The sequence below is a fragment of the Hoplias malabaricus genome, chromosome 3 (assembly GCF_029633855.1).
Source record: "Hoplias malabaricus isolate fHopMal1 chromosome 3, fHopMal1.hap1, whole genome shotgun sequence".
NCBI classification, from domain to species: domain Eukaryota; kingdom Metazoa; phylum Chordata; class Actinopteri; order Characiformes; family Erythrinidae; genus Hoplias; species Hoplias malabaricus.
In genome coordinates this window covers 69,343,110-69,363,439 of record NC_089802.1, presented here as the reverse complement: position 1 = coordinate 69,363,439, position 20,330 = coordinate 69,343,110, and the positions used below count along the sequence as shown (strand labels likewise).

At 39.7% G+C, this 20,330-nt stretch overlaps 2 protein-coding genes across 15 annotated transcripts in view; one reads left to right on the top strand and one right to left on the bottom strand.

The window, feature by feature from the left end:
- The first annotated feature begins 207 nt into the window (after positions 1 to 207).
- On the top strand, positions 208 to 3,119 carry si:ch73-193c12.2 (uncharacterized). Its single transcript, XM_066664062.1, has 4 exons — positions 208 to 265; positions 1,584 to 1,677; positions 1,758 to 1,845; positions 2,350 to 3,119. Exons 1-4 carry the CDS (start codon positions 208 to 210, stop codon positions 2,752 to 2,754), a joined length of 645 nt encoding a protein of 214 aa, XP_066520159.1. The 3' UTR covers positions 2,755 to 3,119.
- A 1,090-nt stretch (positions 3,120 to 4,209) lies between these two features.
- Positions 4,210 to 20,330, bottom strand: part of LOC136692431 (protein unc-80 homolog) — a 40,689-nt gene continuing 24,568 nt past the window's right edge. For 8 of the 14 annotated variants that reach the window (XM_066665823.1, XM_066665824.1, XM_066665825.1 and 5 more), the window contains 29 exons: positions 19,467 to 19,610; positions 19,099 to 19,199; positions 18,909 to 18,995; positions 18,622 to 18,805; positions 17,856 to 17,950; positions 17,526 to 17,615; positions 17,323 to 17,424; positions 15,058 to 15,238; positions 14,683 to 14,948; positions 14,038 to 14,172; positions 13,674 to 13,812; positions 13,486 to 13,582; positions 13,113 to 13,283; positions 12,520 to 12,612; positions 11,876 to 12,094; positions 11,158 to 11,388; positions 10,157 to 10,280; positions 9,873 to 9,998; positions 9,624 to 9,747; positions 8,986 to 9,192; positions 8,701 to 8,885; positions 8,428 to 8,593; positions 7,167 to 7,346; positions 6,793 to 6,940; positions 6,416 to 6,472; positions 5,585 to 5,666; positions 5,356 to 5,473; positions 4,731 to 4,948; positions 4,210 to 4,551 (listed from right to left, as the gene is read on the bottom strand). In XM_066665823.1, the coding sequence (XP_066521920.1) occupies positions 4,210 to 4,551; positions 4,731 to 4,948; positions 5,356 to 5,473; positions 5,585 to 5,666; positions 6,416 to 6,472; positions 6,793 to 6,940; positions 7,167 to 7,346; positions 8,428 to 8,593; positions 8,701 to 8,885; positions 8,986 to 9,192; positions 9,624 to 9,747; positions 9,873 to 9,998; positions 10,157 to 10,280; positions 11,158 to 11,388; positions 11,876 to 12,094; positions 12,520 to 12,612; positions 13,113 to 13,283; positions 13,486 to 13,582; positions 13,674 to 13,812; positions 14,038 to 14,172; positions 14,683 to 14,948; positions 15,058 to 15,238; positions 17,323 to 17,424; positions 17,526 to 17,615; positions 17,856 to 17,950; positions 18,622 to 18,805; positions 18,909 to 18,995; positions 19,099 to 19,199; positions 19,467 to 19,610 (4,412 nt within the window). The remainder of the gene's footprint in view (positions 4,552 to 4,730; positions 4,949 to 5,355; positions 5,474 to 5,584; positions 5,667 to 6,415; positions 6,473 to 6,792; positions 6,941 to 7,166; positions 7,347 to 8,427; positions 8,594 to 8,700; positions 8,886 to 8,985; positions 9,193 to 9,623; positions 9,748 to 9,872; positions 9,999 to 10,156; positions 10,281 to 11,157; positions 11,389 to 11,875; positions 12,095 to 12,519; positions 12,613 to 13,112; positions 13,284 to 13,485; positions 13,583 to 13,673; positions 13,813 to 14,037; positions 14,173 to 14,682; positions 14,949 to 15,057; positions 15,239 to 17,322; positions 17,425 to 17,525; positions 17,616 to 17,855; positions 17,951 to 18,621; positions 18,806 to 18,908; positions 18,996 to 19,098; positions 19,200 to 19,466; positions 19,611 to 20,330) is intronic. The other 6 variants (XM_066665827.1, XM_066665834.1, XM_066665836.1 and 3 more) reach the window with 3 other exon arrangements.

Sequence of the window (20,330 nt, the reverse complement as noted above, 5' to 3'; positions counted from 1 at the left end):
GCTGTAACTGCTCTCAAACATACAACGCTCTTCGCTGTGGGGCTGCGTCCCAACTTTTAAAAAATGAGACTTCAGCCCTATCCCTATTTTTAAATGAAACTTCAGTCTTGTCCCAATTTTCTCCCAAAGCACTCAAGGCTTTGGTTGAAATGTGAACACTACAGGTTATGGCATTTAGGGCAGGACCACGGTGTTACACTGAGAATGATGCACCAGCCGAGTCCGCCAGAGGGCGATAACGCTCCCTCATATTCTGCTGGAAGAGGTGAATGAGGCAGAAAGAAACACGAAATGGAGAACGAGTTAGAAGTGACGCTAGATGTGGGAACGATTGGAAACTTTAAATGTTGGTGTTTGGGGCGTGGATGCATCTTCCTCGTTTTGTTGAGAGATATGACTTAATGATTACTATTAACGTATAAATGTAGTATTGAACAGTGGACTCAGGCAGCAGAAAGCGCCTGAGATAAACTCTTAGAACGATTGGAATGAAATGTGGAATGTTTGCTGAGCAGTTCTGCTTTGAAGTTGCAGTGTTCTAAAGACAAGGGTCCATTGGATAAAAGTACAACTTTGAAGGTGTGATGTCTTATCTCAGGACCACGTCGTCTGTATTTCACTAGGTGCATCTGCATTTAGGATCTAATCTCTGTGAGGCATACTCCCAATAGATGTATGACATGACAGTTTTGTAATACATGCAGAATATGTAGTAAAGGGTCATATGTAGTGTGTTAATTGTAGAAATAAGGCTATATTTTGTCCCGTTTAAATGTCACGTGTAGGTTGGGATGCTGACATTATGCTAAAAGATCTGTAACTTACATACATTTAAAATAATTTAAAAAATATATACTTTTCACATTTTTTTAGACCTTCAAATCACCAACACCAGATTTTTCCCCTTGCCAATTAATTAATTAATTAATCAATTAATTCATTTTTCTTCATGAAATTTGTATTTGCAGAATTGTAAAATTATTTGTTTATTTTAAGCCTTCCACATCTACAAATTACACTACACTGAAGTGCCCTTGAACAAGGCACCTAACCCCCAACTGCTCACTGCCCCCTAGTGTTCACTACTCTGTGTGTGTGTGTGTGTGTGTGTGTGTGTGTTTCACTGCGCGTATTGGGTTATATGCGGAGAACATATTCCTCTGTGTGCAAGCACCGTGGCCAATAAAGTGATTCTAATTCTAGTGTGTATTCTGGGGAGGATTTTATGTATTTATTTTATCTATTTATTTAAGCTTTATGAGTACAAGTGTATGTTTGGCTTCATACTTTAAAAACTTTATGTATAATTGACTTTGCATACATTTATTTAAGTTAAGCCACTTTGTAGGTTATCCCCCACCTCCTGGTTGTTCAGTAACTGTGCTTTTAGAATATTTCTCAGACATTTAAGCTCAAAAGGTGCTAACCGTTATTTCACATTGTACAAATAGTTCAAAAATAGTAGGTGTAGTTTATTTAGATGGAAGGGAAATGTGCTGTTAGTTCAAATAGTGTTTAAATGAACACAAAAAAATGCATCACTGATGGTTAAAACACAACTGAAGGCTGAAGTCTGCTTTTAGGGACTGATGCCAACACAGCAGACCTTATTGTGTGGAGCATCAGCAATAGAAGCTTATTCACTGGCAAGAGGAATACTGCCCTCAGAGCGTTCGAGTGAGTGACCCTGTAGTCAGTAATGTTAGTTTTCATTAGTTTATTTTGTCACATTAAATACTGAATTTTTGGTTCTACAGGCTGTTTGTCAATGAGCAAGGTCTGGAGGGTAAGGTGACACCAGCCTGGGTGAAAAAGAAATGGGAGAACCTAAGACAGAAATATAAGGTAAGATCACCTACAATATGTGGACACCTGATTATCCAGCAGTTCTTTTGAAATCAAGGGTATCAACAGGGAGTTTATCCCTATTAGCTGTAGTAACATTATCTAACTTTAGAGGAAAGCTCTGCACAAGGTATTGGAACATATCTGTGAGAATTCGACTGCATTCAGCCACAAGGAGTGAGGTCAGGTGCAGATCTGACAATTCTGTAATTTCCATAGAGATACGATGACCAATAGAATGAGACGATGCTCTGAAGCACCTGGATATGGGCTTAAGGTCATCATGCACAATTTGTTTTTGTTCGAGAACAATTGCTGCAATTGTAGAATAAATTATATATACACACTTCTAATAAATAAGAAATTGTATATAATATCATACTGATATTGTCTCATTAGCTAGTTTATATTGTGCATACCTTGCAATATCATTGCACTCTTCTTTGCCCTATCTATCCGTGTGTATAATAACAAACGCTTTCATTCTTCAACACATTTTTACAGGACCTTAAAGGCCTGTCTCTAATGGGAGGAGACCCATCTGCCCATTTTTGGAAGTGGTATACAGTCATGGATCAGGCTTTTGGGAGCGAGATCCCCAACGTTTCCTCCATTCTGTGCACACCGTCCGCTTCACCTGTTCTGGTGTCCTCATCACCTCCCATTAAAAGGAGAAAGGAGCAGTACTTTATAGCAGCTTTGCAAGAGCTGGAAAGGAAGCAGGAGGAGAAAGAGAACAGGAGGCTGAGAGGGAAGATGAGAGAGAAGGACGAGCCTTGGAGAGAGAGGAGGAAAGAGAGACGAGCTGCGGAGAGAGAGAAGGAAAGGGAAAAGCAATCTCTGGTGAGAGAGAAAAGGAGGGAGCAAGAAATGCTTGCAAGACAGGAACGATGGGAGAAGGAGCTGTAGGCTAGAGAGGAGAGGAGAGACAGGGAATACAGAGAGATCGAGAAGCTGCTGCAAGAGAGGACAGGCTTTTTAAGCTTTTGGAGACATTCATATCCAAAAAGTGAAATGCCTACTGATTTTGAGTTCACAAAAAGGACTGTTTACTTGAGTTTTAAGTCAATGCATGGATTAAAGAAGAACAAAACAAAGACAAAACCACGGGGAAACAGTAAAACATTTTACTAATGGGAGGCAAAAGCTGAGAACCCAAACGTAAAGTTTGAAACCGACTTGAGTCAAGTTTGGACAGATATTTCAAGGTCTGCAGCATGTTACTCAACAGCATTGTTTGTCTTTGTTACAAGGCGTTGTCATTTTTCATAAACACACCTTGATGTACTTTCCAAGCGTTGGCTGAAATTATATTTTATTATTGCACAAGTCCAACAAATAGCAGCACATTACAGACAAGAGAAACAGACACAGATCACTGCATATTTGAACACAAAGACATAATGACAATCTTCCGATCCTCTCAGGCACCTTGCTAGCTTAAGCTATTACAATATACATATATATTTTGATGATATAATTTTGCTTAAATATTTTCTGACTTGCAGACTGAACAAGACTAGTTCTGTCAATCTGTTGAAAGTTAAATGTCATTCAGTTTATATAATAACCTCTGCATATTTATCATAAATAGAATGTGATTTTGAAACAAATGCAACCTCCACAGCATTTAAACTGTCATTCTCCAGAATAATTAGATCTTTTAGACATTTGCAAATTTGGTCTGGTGTCAGATTACTCGGTTTTGGATATTCATCCTTTCAGTAAAATATTTGGCTTAACCTAAGTCTGGAAAAATACATACATTTCCCATATTCCCAAACTAATTAAGCCTAGTCTTGCATTCCTTTTGGTCTAGGAGTATCCTTAATCTGAGCTGGGAAACTCTCTGTATATACGTTTTGGAAATAAATGTGATTTTTAATATTAATCATATCAAGATATCTATTTTAATACATACTATTTAAAATAATTAGAATACCTTTTAAAATCTATATAATTACTTTAATATATTTAATTAAACATTTTATTAACATCGTACATCATGGGATGAAATATGTCCATGAATTAATAACATTATATTTCATATTTATGATCCACTAAAACATTGAATGGTACAGCTCTCAGCTGGCTAAATGTTATTTGATGATGGATAAAATCCTTTTGATTCACAGTGCCACATGAACGTTTAACGTTTATCATTAAAGGTTTTGACTGTAGGCTGAAAAATATTTTTGTCTGAGTAAAATGTATCAACTCCCCTGCAATATCTTAAACGAGCTTGAGATGAGGCAGGGCCTCAGGCGAACCTTGGCTTATATAATAGTGTACGTACTTTTCGTTTTTAGTATTATTTGAACATAGAGCAGCTTTCTCCATTAAAACTATGGCTTTAATATATTTTCAGACATGGGACTCATCCAGATCCAGATCTACAGGAGAGAGGGGTAGAGGTGACAGTGTGTGTGGTGTAAGCAAAGAGGTTAGTAGAGGGTTCTCTGTGCCCCGATCCTCACCCGTCTGTAGCGAGGAGTCTGTGTTTTGCAGGAGCCCAGATGTTTCCTCATCTTCTGGGCTCTCCCGGATCTGGGCAGCTGCCAGCCGAACTGGGGTGCTCAGCACTGGGAGAGGTGGAGGGAGGGGTGAGCAGGATCTAGATACTGGAGCAGAGGAGGGTGTTGGGGAAAGGCCACTTCTAACACTGCCCCTCTCTCTCTTCTCTTGACCCCTGACCAAAGGTGAGGCCTGGTAAGAAAATACAGGTAATGAGTTCTGGATCAGATATGCAACTACATCTCAAACTGGTGACCTAAGACTTAAGGTGTTTCAGAGCATCATGTTCTATTAGTCAATACTTCTATATTGAGATTATATATACAGTAAAATTAAGAGTTTAGAATACTGCCATAGAGACTACAAATCACCTGTAACCGTCCTGGACTGTGCTGGTCAGCTTTGATGATAGGGGAAACAGTCTCAGGGGGAGCTGTGGTTAAAGGTGATGTCCTTCCAAGACTTAATCTCCTGGCCTCAGCCTGTGGGTCTGTGCTGGGTATAGGTGTGGGTGTAGCAGACGATGACTTTGCCAATGCTTCCTGTTGAGTCTCAGTAAAAGTGACTGACCTCTTCTGGTCGATATGTGCTACAGAAAGAGAGACCGGTGTTAAAGGGGACATCTGAAACCTTATTTTGAAGTTGGGTTGTTTAGTTTTGTAGCATTTTCGGTCATGCAGTTAGCCGTCTTCTGATTTCTGAGATATTTCCAACAAGTCAACATTATGCACTTATGGAGCACGAATAGAGCAATATCTTTATCTTGGTTCATGCTTTTGAATGTTTGGAGTTCTCTCCATTGACTAAAAGAACGACAGATGCCTTTTCTGTGCCATGAGCAGAGAGTGAGAAAGCCTAGCATACCGGACTGAGACAGCTTGTTTATTTACTCTTTCACCGACACCAGGGCTAGGGAGCTAGAAAATGGTGAGGAAATATCTTCTGAAGTGTTTTTTTTCATTACAGCATCAAAAATAAATAAATTATCACACTCACCTCTATCAATTTGTTTGTTCTTGGGCTGAATACTCCTGCGAGTGGTTGACAGTCTGGCTCCCTGCCTGCCACGAGGTTCATCTTGCACCCTTGGAATTGACAACAGGGGACGACGAAGCTACAAGACAAACCCCACTTGTTTTACTATTATAGTAAGGGCTAACAGGTCCTGCTTCGTAAAACTATTATTTATCACAATATATTTGCTTAGGAGTCTTGAGAGTTTCACCTGTCTAAGACCCCTTTTACGACCAAGTGGGGGCTGAAGCAGTAGATTCTGTTGACCAGGCTCACTTTGGACACTTGCAACCCTACAGATTAAGGCCAAGGTGCACACAGAGTGCAGGAGGTAAATGAACATGGTTAGAAAAGCTCAACACAGTCTCTGTTAAATCCCCCAGAGTTCAGAGGAAGTGTGTTTGTTCCACAAATTCCCCAACAGTTCCAAGGGTGGGGAAACACTAATCAAACACAGCAACAAAGACAAATTGTGAAGCATGAATCGCAGGCCAGAAACCTGCAATGTCATTCACAACACAGGGGATTTACAGGAGTTGGTGCTGGCAGGGTCTTTTGCCCATTGTTTTAATTTAAGTTGCTGTGTATGTGCAAGGACATAAGTAAAATGTGCTGTCCTAAAGCTGACATTACAGAAAAATATTCCCAATCTACACCTGCTGGACCATCCTCCTGAGCCCCACAGATTGGCACCCCAGCGAGGAACTCCAATTTGAGCGGTGAAAAAAAGCCTGAAACATGAATGGACACCATGGCACCATGAGGCTCACTGAAAATGACATGATTACAACAAAGTGACAAGAGGCATTAGGTGTCCACACCAGTGAAAAAGAGAGAACATGAGGAACTGAGAGACAAAGAGTAAAGAACAATGAAATCACAATAGAGAGAGAGAGAGAGAGAATAAAACAAAACAGAGAAAGATAGGGATAGATTGTGGTTCCACTGTGAGGAGTCAGTGAATGTAATGAGCAGGGAAGGCAGGCCCAGCCCCGGCACACACACAGTGAGACACTGCAAACACAGGGCTGTGACACTGTACCGTGAGAGGTTACCCTCCGCCAGCAGCCCCTGGGACTCATCTAGCACATTGGGTTCACTGTGGAGTGGGCAGGGAACAAGGTTAAAGGGGAAAAATTGAAGTTGCATGCATATTACAGGTGATGTTCACCCCTCTCTTAAAGGGAAAGATATGGTTATGTTATATAGGTAGTTTGTGCTGTTGAACAAGGTATAATGTGGTGACCCCAGCAAAAGTGATCTACGGAAAAAACAGAAAACTCCATCAAGTGTCTCAGTGAGATGTATGCTTAACGCAAGTCTAAATCAAAGGAGTTTGTATTATTATACGGTTGCTGTTTTGGTCTGAACTTCACTGTTTAACTTTAGCGTAAGAAATAGAAGCCGTAACTGATTTACCTGTGGCTGGGCAGCATAGTGCTCAAGCCCGGCTCTGGTTTAGTCGAAGAAGAACCTGTGGCATGGCTGGAGAATCTGCGCTGGGTAATGAGACTGGGGAAGAAAGCCTCGTGCTCACTTACCACACTGGGAATGCTTATGGAGTCATCTAGGAAGAAAGGGTAGGAATTGGTGAATAATTTGGACAAGGAGCGGCCTAAACTGAGCCACAACCACCCTTGGAAATGTAGCACTAACTTAACATTGTGAAAACAAGTTAAATAATAACTTTTAACTGTTATCCAGCTTCAAATTACCTGTCTTGAACATGTGGATAACAGAAATGTTTTTGTAATTAGTATATTATTTAGTAAAATAATAATAATTAGCTTTACTTTCCTCCTCCTCTTCATCAGTCCTGCTCAGTGTGTCCTGTGAGGCCTGCCGGGAGGGTTGACTGTCCTGTTCCCACACTGTCCCTGTGCCTGTATTGGAGCGAGACATGGTGGCCAGACTCAGCCTGTAGGCTGATGTGGAGGTGCCCACTGTACTGATGGATGTTTTCCCTTGGTAAGCTAAAGTACAAGACGGAGAAAGAAATAACATTATAAGCATTAATGTGTTACTAAAGTGTCCTAAAACAATTTTAAAGATAAATTATATTCATATTTAATCATTAAGCCAATTTTGTCATGAAAATAAATCAAATATATTGCTTATTAATAATAAATTACATTCATTTTCTCTGTTTTCACTTCTTTTGGAAGTGATGCCCTCTGCAAGACCATGGAAGCAAAAATAGCAACCAATCTGGCAGCCAATTCAAGACTGTGATTCTGGAATGGCCACTAACTATAAAACAAGGAGCTGTGCCAGCCATTTATATTCTGTTCCCCACAGAGCTGTCCTCTATGTAGCTGAATTTTACTAACTACTTTCAACTGTTTACAGATGAGCCCCTCCACCGAAATGTAGCAATTGGTGTTCCGATTTTGCTGAGAGCACCATGACCTAGCTAATAAATTATGGTTAGTACAAGTCACCACTAAGAAAACCATCAAATCCTCATAGCCAAAAACATTCTGAAGCTGAGGGGAAATTATGGATATTAAGACCCTCACTACCAGAGCAACTCAGGGTGGAAAGTGGATAAAAAGGGGGTGTTATATCATAGCTCTTGTGTGCCTGCTATACAAGGGTCCAGTGGAAGATGGCGCCTATTATGCCATTTTGTTTCCTGAGCAAATGTCTAGGACAGCTAGCTTGTTTAGTGCCTCTGTAGGTAATGGGGCAAACTTTAAAGTGTCTAAGTATTTGAAGATCTCTGTATTGGTCTTTACTAGGAGCCCAGGACAGTACTCTATGGTGAGTACATTTATGTTAGGCTTTAAGCTCAATAAAACATACATTCTTTGTTCAATACAGAACTATCTTAACCTTATCAACTTGATGCTTACTATGAAGATGTTCATCTGAATATGATATTAGGAACAATGACAAATTATTTAGTAAATATTATGAAATTTAAAGACAGTTTGTGTCATAAAGTAAAAGAGGTTAAACTGAACACATCAGCTCGATAACAAATGAATGCAGCCACATCTAAAACCTCCTGGTAACTTAAATTTGCTCAATCAATAAAATGCACATCTTGACCTGAGCCACTGTGTACTGCCTCTTTTAGGATCTTAAGTTCATTGTTGAACTCTGCAAACAGAGAGCTTTTGCAAAGCGAACGTGGAATGAAGCGCCGTTCCAGCTGGTCAGCAATGTGATGCCGAGCCGTTATCTCCTCCTGAGACTCTGCTGGCTGGGTAAGCAGCTGAAAGGATGGAGAAAAGCTACGTTAGTTTTTATAGATGCAGAATCTTAAAAGAACCAAGAATGGAATATACAAGAGAGAGTGTAACTTCAAAAAGCGTTTTCCACCTTGCACTGAATGAAGGGGCGCAGGAGCACAAAGATAGGTATGCGAGTGCGCACTATAAAGTCGATGAAGTCCCAGAAAGCCAGACCGCCCACTTTCCGCAGAGCCATCTCCTTCACCTGCAGACTCAGTCTGTACCATTGATTACCCAACTGCCTCTCAAAGCACACGAGCACCACCTTCAGTGCTACAAAAGGAATGGAACAGAACAGAAGCAAACTATCAAATGATCATATATTATTATATTTTCACAATTTATGCTGTGATTCAGATTTATTTATCCATACCTAGATAAGCCGCTTGGCTTGTGGACTCTGCCAGGCCCTCTCGGCGCAGGTCCTTTCCCGTGTCTCCGGGAGTGGAGCAGTGCGCCGGGGAAGCATCCAGCACGAAGTTCTTACTGCGTGAGGTGCTGATGATACGTGGAGGCAGAAGGATGTTGATGACTGTCTGCAGGAGCAGGAAAACCTCTGCCTGTTCAATTTGAGGACTGTCTATAGAGCACAAAACACGAAATACGTGGTTTTGTTATCTCATGTAATATTTACTGAAATGTTAGCAGACACTATATACCATTAGTTTGTATAAGTCTTTTACTGATTGATTTCCACTGCTGTGAGGTGCCACAGTTGTTAAAACATATTCAACAGTTCAACTCCAGAATTTTTGTGAGGATTTTGTGGCAGATATATGAGGAATTAACCAATACCACTTGGTTTGAAAATAAGATGATGTAAATTATCCAGGATAAATCCTCTAACATCAGCAATCAATTCTACTGTAAAGCCTTCCTTGAGGAGCAGATGCCCTTGATTTCAGAAAGAACATTGCTTGAGCGGATGTTCACAGACCTTTGGCCATAAAGAGTGCTCTGAAATCACAAATATGTCTTGTTTGCTTTAATTTGATGTTTTACAGCACCAACCTTTGCTTCCTGAGCCAACAGTTAGCACAAATGGGATTAATAGGCTAAGCAGCATGCCCTCTCGCCGCTCCTGATTGGTGAAGGGAGAGATCACATGACTGAGTGGGAAATCATCCTTCAAAGCCTATGAACAAAGAAAGAAAGAAATTCAGACCATATTATAGACCCATATGCTAAAAGCAAATTAAAACCTTTGCATCACATGATAAGATGTAAACGACCTGTTCATGAACATTGTACATAACCAACCTGTATTTGCATGGCCACTAGGCGAACCACAGCTGTACTGAAGGGAAGAGGGGGGGACAAGTATGGACTTAGGTGCAGCAAGGGCAAGCCATCTGCTACACTGGAGGGTCCAATCACACCCATCACCTAGACAGAGAAAAACAGACATATATATATGTAAACAAAGGTTGTCATTTTACAGTAAATTACCAAATTCTATTCAATGCAAATCTGACAGAATAGGTATGCACCCAGGTGTGCAGTGCAAAATAAAATAAGCTGTGATGGAGGTCATCAATACTCACTAGGTTAACGCACACGTTGATAAGAGAACGCAGGTGGGGGAGGAAAGAAATTATAGGCTGGCGATGAAGAGTCAAACAGATCCCCTCGATCAGACTACTGGCAGCCTCCCACTCCACCTGTCGTCTGGGAAATTCCAAAACAGTATTTTAAATATGTAGTAACTATAAAGTACAATTACACACTTTACATTTAACACACATTAAAGACACACAGCACTGCACATTTTCAGGGGTTCTCTGCTACAAAACCTTCGATGCAGCTCATGAATTGACGTTTATATTTTTAGTCTTTCATGAGCTTGATCAAGTGTGTAATGGGTCCCCAGGAGCAGGACTAAAATTCAGTTCTCTACTGTATAAGTTGTTGCCCTTAAGGCAACTTTCACAATTGTAATCAACAAACACTTTTTATAAAATTCAGATGCTGTTTCCTCACCATTTCCTAGCTCTCCTAAACATAAAGAACCCAGAGAGAATTGTTCTTCCCCACAATCGTAGCAAATGGTGAAGAAACGTCTTCTCAATTTTATAGAAAGTGTTTTTTTATTACAACTGTGAACATCACCTTTAATGTAAATTCTCCTTGCACTGCTTTCCATGCACCTACAAAGGAAATAAGCCTGAGAATTTTGGCATTACTAAGCGGAATATTCCTGTGGATTACTTCTTCATTCTTCCTCTTTTAGAAATCAGCTCCTTCTCAGAATCTATTCACATACATTAATCATCTTTACTTTACATGTTCAGTCATATGAAAAAAAAAGAGACAAAAATAAAATCCACTTTTACACTTACTTACCTCCTACCCACCTGAGTACATTTCATACACACACAACCACAAGGGCTTACAGAGAAAGCTGCGGGCAAAGACGAAGCACAGCACCAAACCACAACACCAGCGACCTTCACATCGCAGAGATGCAAGGGGAAGCGAGGAAGCCAGCGTGTTCACTGACAGAAACAGCAACAGAAGAAAGCCGGCAAGTAGCCGGTGGACAGACCTGGAGTACAGTGCCTGCGGGCGCGCGCACCTGAGCGTGGGCATCTTGTGGATCTTGTTGAACATGCGATCCAGCCGCTTCAGGATGAGAATAAGGGCAGGCCGCACAGCCTCAGAAGACCAGTCGGTGATGGGCAGCATCTCAGTGATGTAGCGGCGCAGGCCGCGGCTCTCCATGGTTAGAGTGTCATATGGAGCCAGCTTGAGGAGAGAGTGGGCAATCTCTGCTAGTCTGAAAAAAGTGAAACCCAATAATAATATATATATATTAATAATTCTTTATTAATAATAATTGCCTTACAGCTGTTTGTAGTTGTCTCTGTCTATAAATAAAAATTATATAAAATAATAAATATTATAATAATAATTGCTTTCATATTACATTTGTGTTATGTGGTTTTGCACTTTACCCAGCTCCATATGTTTTCAAAAGCAAACCATTTTCATGTTTCACCTTTTTTTCATTTTCATCGGTGCATAAATCATCATAAATCGTCTTTGAAGCTCTGACCTTCATTACGGTTTCAGCTAAATTTTATTTACTAATTTAGTTCTTCTAATTAAGTTAAAACAACTATGCATCTCCTCAGCAAATGCATAATCCATGGAGAAATGTCTGACTGAATCCCTGAAATAGAATAAGCTGTGAGATATAGTAGAGTTTCTACCAAGCTAATGTATAACAGGTCATGCTTTGTATTTTTTGTGGCTTCTGATACCTCATGTGAGACTTGATATCCAGAAGTTCTAAAGCAGTGACCCTGGGTTCACCAGCCACATTCTGCAGAATTTTGAGGCGTGGCCCACAGTGTTTGTAGAATTCGGTGCAGATGTTGAGCAAAGACTCGCGGGGGCGACGGAATTCCTCTCTAGCAATGCGCTCATCCAGCTCTTCCCGCGGCAAGCCCTGTCCTTCCTCTAGCAGGTGCAGGTTATCCCTGGGCAGATACAGCAACAGTTTATTTTTTTTCTCGCAGTAACTCGAGTACAAATAAATGTAATACTATATCTAACATGGACCACTGAAAATATTATTAATAAATAGTTAAAGTCAACAAGCAATTTTGAATTAATTTAGTCCTACTGCTGTTGTATCATATTAATTTTAGAACATCACCATGCTCAGTGCCATATCTCCTTAGTAGCAGAGCTCATCCAATAGCTCCTGAATAAGTTTGAGAGCTTTTTTTGTTCCAGAACTAATCATCCAACATCAGTACCTGACATCACTCATGCTCTTATGACTAAATGAAATTATATCCTCAAAACAATGTTCCAAATTTGAGAGTAGAGTCTGTGGTTTTCATTTCTTTTAGATTATGACAAAGAGTGTTTGCCTTTTATCTCCAGTTTGAACACTTACCTTATATTTGGTCCTCCAGACATGGTGTGGTTGGCAGCAGTTCCTCCTTTGTGCCCCTGATCACAGCGACTCATTTGTGGTGCAGTCATTGGCCTGGTGAACAATAATCAAAATCAATACTATACAGTTCAAAACCTAACCTTTCACGTAATATTGGAAAAGGTTTTATTACATATTAATTTATTCATCCATTCATTGTCTGTAACTGCTTATCTAGATCTGGGTGGCTGTGGGTTCGGAGCCTACCCGGAATCACTGGGCACTGGGCCCTGGAAAGGGCGCCAGACCTTCACAGGGCTACACACTTACACCTATGGATAATTTTTGAGTCACTATTTAACCTACAAGTGTGTGTTTTTGGACTGTGAGAGGAAACCGGAGCACCCGGAGGAAACTCACATGGACACGGGGACACACCTAACTCCTCACAGACAGTCAGCCGGAGCAGGATTGGAACCCATAGCCCCAGGATCCTGGAGCTGTGTGACTGCGATACTACCTGTTGTGCCACTTATTCATCTACACAAAATCCCACATAAGCTTTCACCACAGAAAAAAATAGCTGGGTGTATACACTGTGTAGAATAACTAACCGTGTTAGGGATTCCACACTATAGAGCAGGGCTTGCAGTGAAGTAGCTAAAGCAGCTATAGCAGCAATCTCATCTCTGGCTACAGATGCAGATTCAAGGGCTTGACAATTACTCTTCAGTTTCTGCAAGTAACATGGAACCAGTGCCTCCAGAACCATCAGCATTTGTAAACTGAAAAAGATTAAGATTGTTTTTTTATTCATAAGAAGAAACAAACCTGGAGTTACCAAGCAAGCCTAATATTTTAATGGGCAAAGTTAAGAATAGCTGGTTTTAAAGGAGCAATTATCTCCAATAAATTGATGAAAAAGAATAATTGCTCCTTGAAAAGAGACTACAAAGTTTAATTAGTTCTATTTAATGTTGCTCAAACCTTCTGTAAGATTCAGGAGCATAAGCCACCACTGTCACACACAGCTTAATACATTCACTGATAGAGAAGCCTAGGTCCTCATTGCCGTAACAAAAGTCTGAAGGAAAGAAAACACTCAACATTACTATCAGATGCACAGGATCAATTGAGCGACTGTGACTCTTAAGTGATCAATAAGTATAACTTACCCAGAGAGCGAAGCGGTTTCTCAGCCTTGACCAGTTCCAGAGCATCCAGACCATCAGCTGTCTCTCCCTCCAAAGAAACCAGTAGGTCAAAAAGGCACTGTGCAGACACACCTTTAGACAATCCAGTGCTGGTGCAGGTCTGAATGAATGTATGAATATAATGAATGAATGAATATAATCACAACACAATGTTCACTGTGACATAACATCATAGTGACTAATAGATCAGGCATTCTTAACAAGAAAATAATAAAAGATTGTCTTAAAAAAGTTTAAAATTCTTTCAAATTAAAAAACAATAAATATTTTCCTTTGATCCATAATGCTTAACATTTTGAGCCTTAAGGTGGTAAAGTGCTCTCACAGTGAACTCTAGCAGTGGAGCCACACTGGCAAACAGCTGCAGGATGAAAGGCTTTCGGTGGAGGATGTAAAACTGCCGGCAGCAGAACTCAATGCCTCGACGCAGCAACGGGTTACTCTCATAATCAGCATAGGTCTTGCATGGAGAATAAATACAACAGAGCAAAATAAACAGCCCAATACAGCAGATTACAAAAATATATAACAAATACTACTATTAATGATAGTCCCAAGTCCAAAGAATTCATAAAACCATTTATAACACATGAAAAACTTGCTGAAGTGGGGCGCTGAGGAAGGGGAGGTAGGTGAATGGACATATTGTTGGGGGGTACTCAGCAAGGCAAATGAATGAAGTATGATTGAGCAATGCTAGCACTGTTTGTCGGAGAGGGTGGCAGGGGCATAGCTACGGGTGGGCCTGGTCCACACAAACTGTAACAAGGGCCACCCAGTCAACCACAGCAATTTCCATGAGTTGGAACCAGAGGGAAGTGCGAGGTACGTGAAATACTGCAGGGAGGGAGGGGGGGGGTCCCTCTAAACTTTTCTAATCAACAAATGGGGACACTGCTTAAGTCAAATAATATACTGCAAAATGATTTAAAAGCTTATTCCCAGAGTCTAACATTGTATCACTGCAAACCTGAAGCATGGTAGGGAGAATCCACTGGTAACCACTCAGAGAGAAGAGATGGTTGAAATGCACAGCTGTGTTGATTGCAGTAGCAGTGTACTGCCTGAGGAGAGCACTGTCTTCAGGGTGAAGCAGCAGGGCTCCATTGAACACGTTCAGGAACAGCATGATCTCATCTCCCCAAGGATACTCACTAGGCATTCCAAGAAACATCTCCTCCAGCAGCTTGATCCATAATACCTTATGTAATGTGTCCATACCAAAGAGCTCTTTCCCTGTATATGTATAACAACAAGCAAAAAATTAGCAGTAATGTGAATAAGATCTGATGGTATATCTTAAAAAATATAAAGGTAAAGGAGGATCAAAGGACTCTAGTCTTACCCAGAGGTTCATTGAAGAGAGTGAACTCTGCATCAATGGCTGTGCGAGGGAAAGAAGGCAGACGCAGCAGATCTTCCTGGAGCAGGGAGACATGGGACTGCTTGTGCATTGCTGGCATGCGCTGGGTGAGTGAAATGAGGAAGAGAACCCGGCCCACTTCCTCCAGTTTCCTGGAGAACACCTGCAACAGGTAATAATATCATTTTGCATTGTTCAACTTATATTGGAAAATTAGGAGATAGACCTAGTCCCACTTTTGGATTATGCATGGCCTCCACAATCAACAGGATAGATGACAGCAAATTTGATTTTCCTGGGGACAATAAGATGCATGCAAATTACATGCATGGAGCTAAATATTTAGCCTGTAGAAAAATACTCATACAGCTGTTCAAATAAGTGACCATTTTAAACAAATGGAGGTAAATGCAGCAGGTAAAAGTGGCCCAAATCCAATTTGTTTCTTCATATGTGACACATATTTGTCCTTTGTGTGGTAGTGTGAACAGCACAAATCACAATGAATCTGATTTTTTTAAATCAGATTTGGGCCACTTTCATAAGTGGTCTTGAGATCCGATCCATATCGGAATTCCAGCCGTTGAGAATGATCTCCGGACTACAGTCCAAAGCATTTTCATTCTAATTTGAAGTCTTTAGGACAAGGAAACGGCCTGGTCAAAGCATTTTCCTTTTTTAAATTTAAATGGAAAATTCTTAATCCAGGTTACTGTATCTCATTTATTAGAAAGTAAATCTCATGGAAATTTGTATTACTTGTTTTTATAAATCAAACAAGATCTTCTTGTTTAGTGTTTCTATCTGTTCTCTTGTCTGTCTAGTCCATGTTTTCCAAATCCTTGGTAATTTCAGTGTGTGTTCTGTTTGTCTCTTTTCAGTCTGTTCTTGATGCTTCTGTCCCAGGTCCTTGGTCTTTGTATATATACTGTTTGTTTAGTCCTAGTTCTGTGTTTAGCTCCCTTTGTCTGTGTTGAGTTTCTTAGTCCTGTGTTTAGCCCTGTTCTCTGTATTACTTCTCATTTTATCTAGTCTTCACTGTTTACTTTTGTCATGGGTTTTTGTTAGTCTTGCTTGGTTCTTTGGTTTTCTTTTGTTTCAATAAAATCTGTTACTGCATTTGCGTCTGCCTCCATCTGTCCACCAGCCGTGACACTAAAATAGAAGCTTGGTTGGTGTTGTGAGAAGAGAGTGGTAAAATTCAGAGAAGAGGAAGGAGAGTTGGGTGGAGTCCATTAAAAGCCTGTGGTCATGGGATCAGTCTGGGGCATGGGTACACACTGTGTCACATGCACAGTATGTATAAACCAGCTGAAATGTCATCATTTATTCAAAAAACCCTTTCCATCACTCATTTGCGCTTTAGCGATATTCTAACATTTCCACCCAGTATGAGCGTAAAACGATATTTGTGTGTTTTGAATTTTGGCCTTTTTCCATTCAGGTTTTTTCATGCACATTTTAATAATTCACAGATATTCAGTGGATGAAAAACAGCCTGTTATGTCTGCACTCACCTAGTTCTCTTCAGAGATTTTGTATTCGTGAGATAAAAAAACAAATTTAAAAATTCTTTACAGTCTTTAATACTCTATTTTTACACAGAGCTCATTTGTAATAAAGAAAAAGGGAGGTTTTGTGATAAAGTGCTGCGCAGTCCCGTCCCATTCCTTCATTTAAAAAATGAACGTGTCAGATGACAGATATTTATTTCTGGTCAGCACATGAAGCATCATACTTTTGCTCATGCGGGTCAGTTTAGGAGCATAATCTGTTCAGACTGATGTCGGATATAGGTCACATTATATAGACAGTGTGAACAGCAGAACAAAAAAAATCAGATTTGATCATGAAATCAGATTTGGGCCACTTCTACACTCTAAAAAGAACCAACTTAATTGAATTGCTTCAATTGGTAACAAGTAATTCAATTAAGTTTATCCAACTTAATTTTTTAAGTTTTTGAAGGTTGAACTTAAAAAATTAAGTTGGATAAACTTAATTGAATTACTTGTTACCAATTGAAGCAATTCAATTAAGTTGGATCAACTCTTCTCTTTTTAGAGTGTAGTTGCTGTGTGAACGTAGCCTTATTCTGAAAACCAGTGAGAGTCTATACGTGTTGATGTGCAGTGTTTCATGAAATGGTGCCGATGAAAACACCACAATAGACATCATTATACTTTCATTTATCAATACATACCCATATTTAACAGACACTCTTAAGAACTGGATACAATGACACACCTGTTTCTGAATGAGTTCCTGGCCTTTCTCTGGAGACATGTGAACCAGGTTCAGCTGAGGTGACACTGAACGTCTGAAAGGGTAGATGTCTCGCACGTATGTCTATGTAGGGTAAACAAAATAAAAATGTTGTAGATGTGGCAAAATAAAAATTGCTCTGTTGTTCAGTCAAAAAGGTATATAAATTTAATTAGAGAGCAGACCTTGGCATAGTGAATGAGATTCCAGCGCTTATCCATAAGAAAATAGCTGGCTGACCGAGCTTCTGGTATATTGAAAAACTCAAGACACTCCTGGTAAAAAAAAATAATTAATTAATTAATTAAAAACTTGTTATGGAAAAGCTCATGCATTTTTTGTCTTCATGCATTCTGTATTTTTACAAAAGTTATCAATTACTTTTCATTTATCACAAGCAGTCGCAAAGTCTTACCTGTTATGTTGGTTTTGGAAATGATTTGAAACAAAGGGTATTATGAAGGAATTGATTGTTGAATCAATATTATAAGCTGTTTGAATTAAGTCTAAAATACCTTTAGCAGGGCTTCAAACTGCGTATCCTCATGCACTGGCAACTGGGTGGGGATATCACACTCGTTCTGCCCATGGACCACCAGAGTCTTGGTTCCTGTGCACACAAGAATAATGTTTGTCAGTTAAGTTTGAGACTACCAAAATTATGCAGACACTGAAATATCATATTTTGTTGAACATCACATTCCAAAACCATGGACTTGAAACTAGTGCCGCGATTGTTGCTATAAGAACCTCCACTCTTACAGGTTTTCCACAAAGTTTTGAAATATGGTTCTTGGAATTAACTTCCATTTAGCCACTATACACCCTGGCTTGAATACAACAATACAGGATATTCAAATTGTAGCCTGCAGGTCATTCAAGTAGTTCCACACCAAACTTCAAAGACCATTTTTATAGATCTTTTTGTATGCTGAACTAAACAGTGATATGCTGAAATAGGAAAGTGCCTTCCCCAACTGGCTGCCACAAAGCTGGATGTACACCATTCTCCAGAACATCACAGAACACTGTAGCATTAAGACTTTGTTTTGCTGAAATTGAAGAGTCCAAGCTGAGAAAAAAATGTCCCTGGACAATCCATGCGTACATAAAATACACTTCTCCCATTCTAGAGTGTTGTAATTGTGCTGTAAACTAGTTAAATCAGTGTCTGACATTACTCATTGTCAAGGATTTTCTAAGAAGATTATGTGGCTGTATCCTTGATTTGTGTGAAAAATGAAATGCTACTGACAGGTCTGTCATGTTAAAATGTCTTACCTGGCATAGAGGCAGTAACTAGTAGTTTGACCTCACACTGCTCTTTCTTCATAGTCTGTTTGAGGTCTTTAAAGAAGAGGCCTTCCACATAGCCCACTATCTCCCATAGAAAGGTCAAAGTAGCCGAGATAGCATCCATGCCCCACTCACATGGTGTCCGCACAAAATACATGATCAAACCCACCTGAGCAAAAGCAAAAACAGTGTTTTTATTCATGACTTTACTTCTGCATGTTGGGAAAAAAGATTTGTAAATCAGGTGTTCTGTGTTTAAGCCAGACTCTTACCAGATAGTTAAAAAGAATATGTGAGGTCTGTGCTGGGAGATCTCCAATGTTGAGGAGTAGCTTTCGCAGCATGTACATAAGCTCATCCTAAAGATGATATTTGACTTGCTTAAACATTTTCACAGCAAAATTACATGCAGCACTGATTTATTATGACCCTGGAGGACTGGTAATGTTTCCAATGTCTCACCTGTCTGTTACTGACTGTGAGTTTCTCCAGAAAGTGGCGAAGCACAAGGGCAGGGTCTTCAATCAAACAGTTCCACAGAACCTGCTGAGCCACAGCACTCACTGCAGAGTAGGACAAGACAACTTTTTTGAATAATTTATTAATGATTATGCCGCTGATATTACACATATAATAATGATAATATAGTGTTACAGGTTAGGTAAAAACTTAATACGACATGAGTAAAGAAACAGGCATTGCTCTTATTCATGTATTTCTGGGTTTCTTAAAGCAATATATACAATTTTGTTTAGTTAACCTTACTCAATTTGGAGGCTACATAATATTTATTTAATCAGACAGAACGTTATCTGCACAGGGACTTTTACCTGCAACACCATCTTCTCGAACATCTCCATCCTCCATTAGGTGCACTATGGGCAGGACAGCAGCACAGATGCATGCTGGGAAAACAGACTGGGGTGGCTGCAACATGTGATGTGTTGGTGTGTGCTCTGTGGTATTCTCATCATCTAAAATAGCATAAAGATTAAGGTAGAAGTTAAGGTTTCTGTGTTAAAAAAATTCACACCTTAAACATATCGTCATCTATTTCACTAAATCTGTTTAATTTATTTCTAGACCAATTTTGAAATTCTTTTCCATTTTCAGGATGGCACGGCAAATGGCACACTCGTCTCAGTGTGGGCCCTACCGTCAAGGAAATCAGGAGTTCAATCATCACTTCCCATACTCCCATATTTTAGCTTCATTTACTCGGTAATAATTACAGAAGTCTATAAAAATAAATCTATTATGTTCTTAAAGACAGAACCACAAAATGTTCATGATTATAATTTGTGTCACAGATGCTAAGACAATAAACACAGCACTGGAATTTTGTGAACCAAAGAAAAAAGATTTAATCAAAAAAATTAAAACAACTATACTAGAAATATATTGTTGATAAGTCTTTTGCTGTTCAGCACTTGACAAACGATGCCATAAAATCTTTCGCGAACTTATTCCGTTCAGTCCCAGCCCCCAGTTTTCTTTTCAATGACCACCCATGGACAAGGACTTGATTTCTTAAAGGGAATGCAAATTTGCACACCACCAGAACTGAATGCTACAACTGATCAACATAATTTCTCCGGTACTTTTCAAAGCAAAGTTACAAACTGTAAGGTTAGAATTGGTCATGGGTAGAAAATCTGGCAAAAACTTGCAGATGACCTTAAAAAAAAAATAAA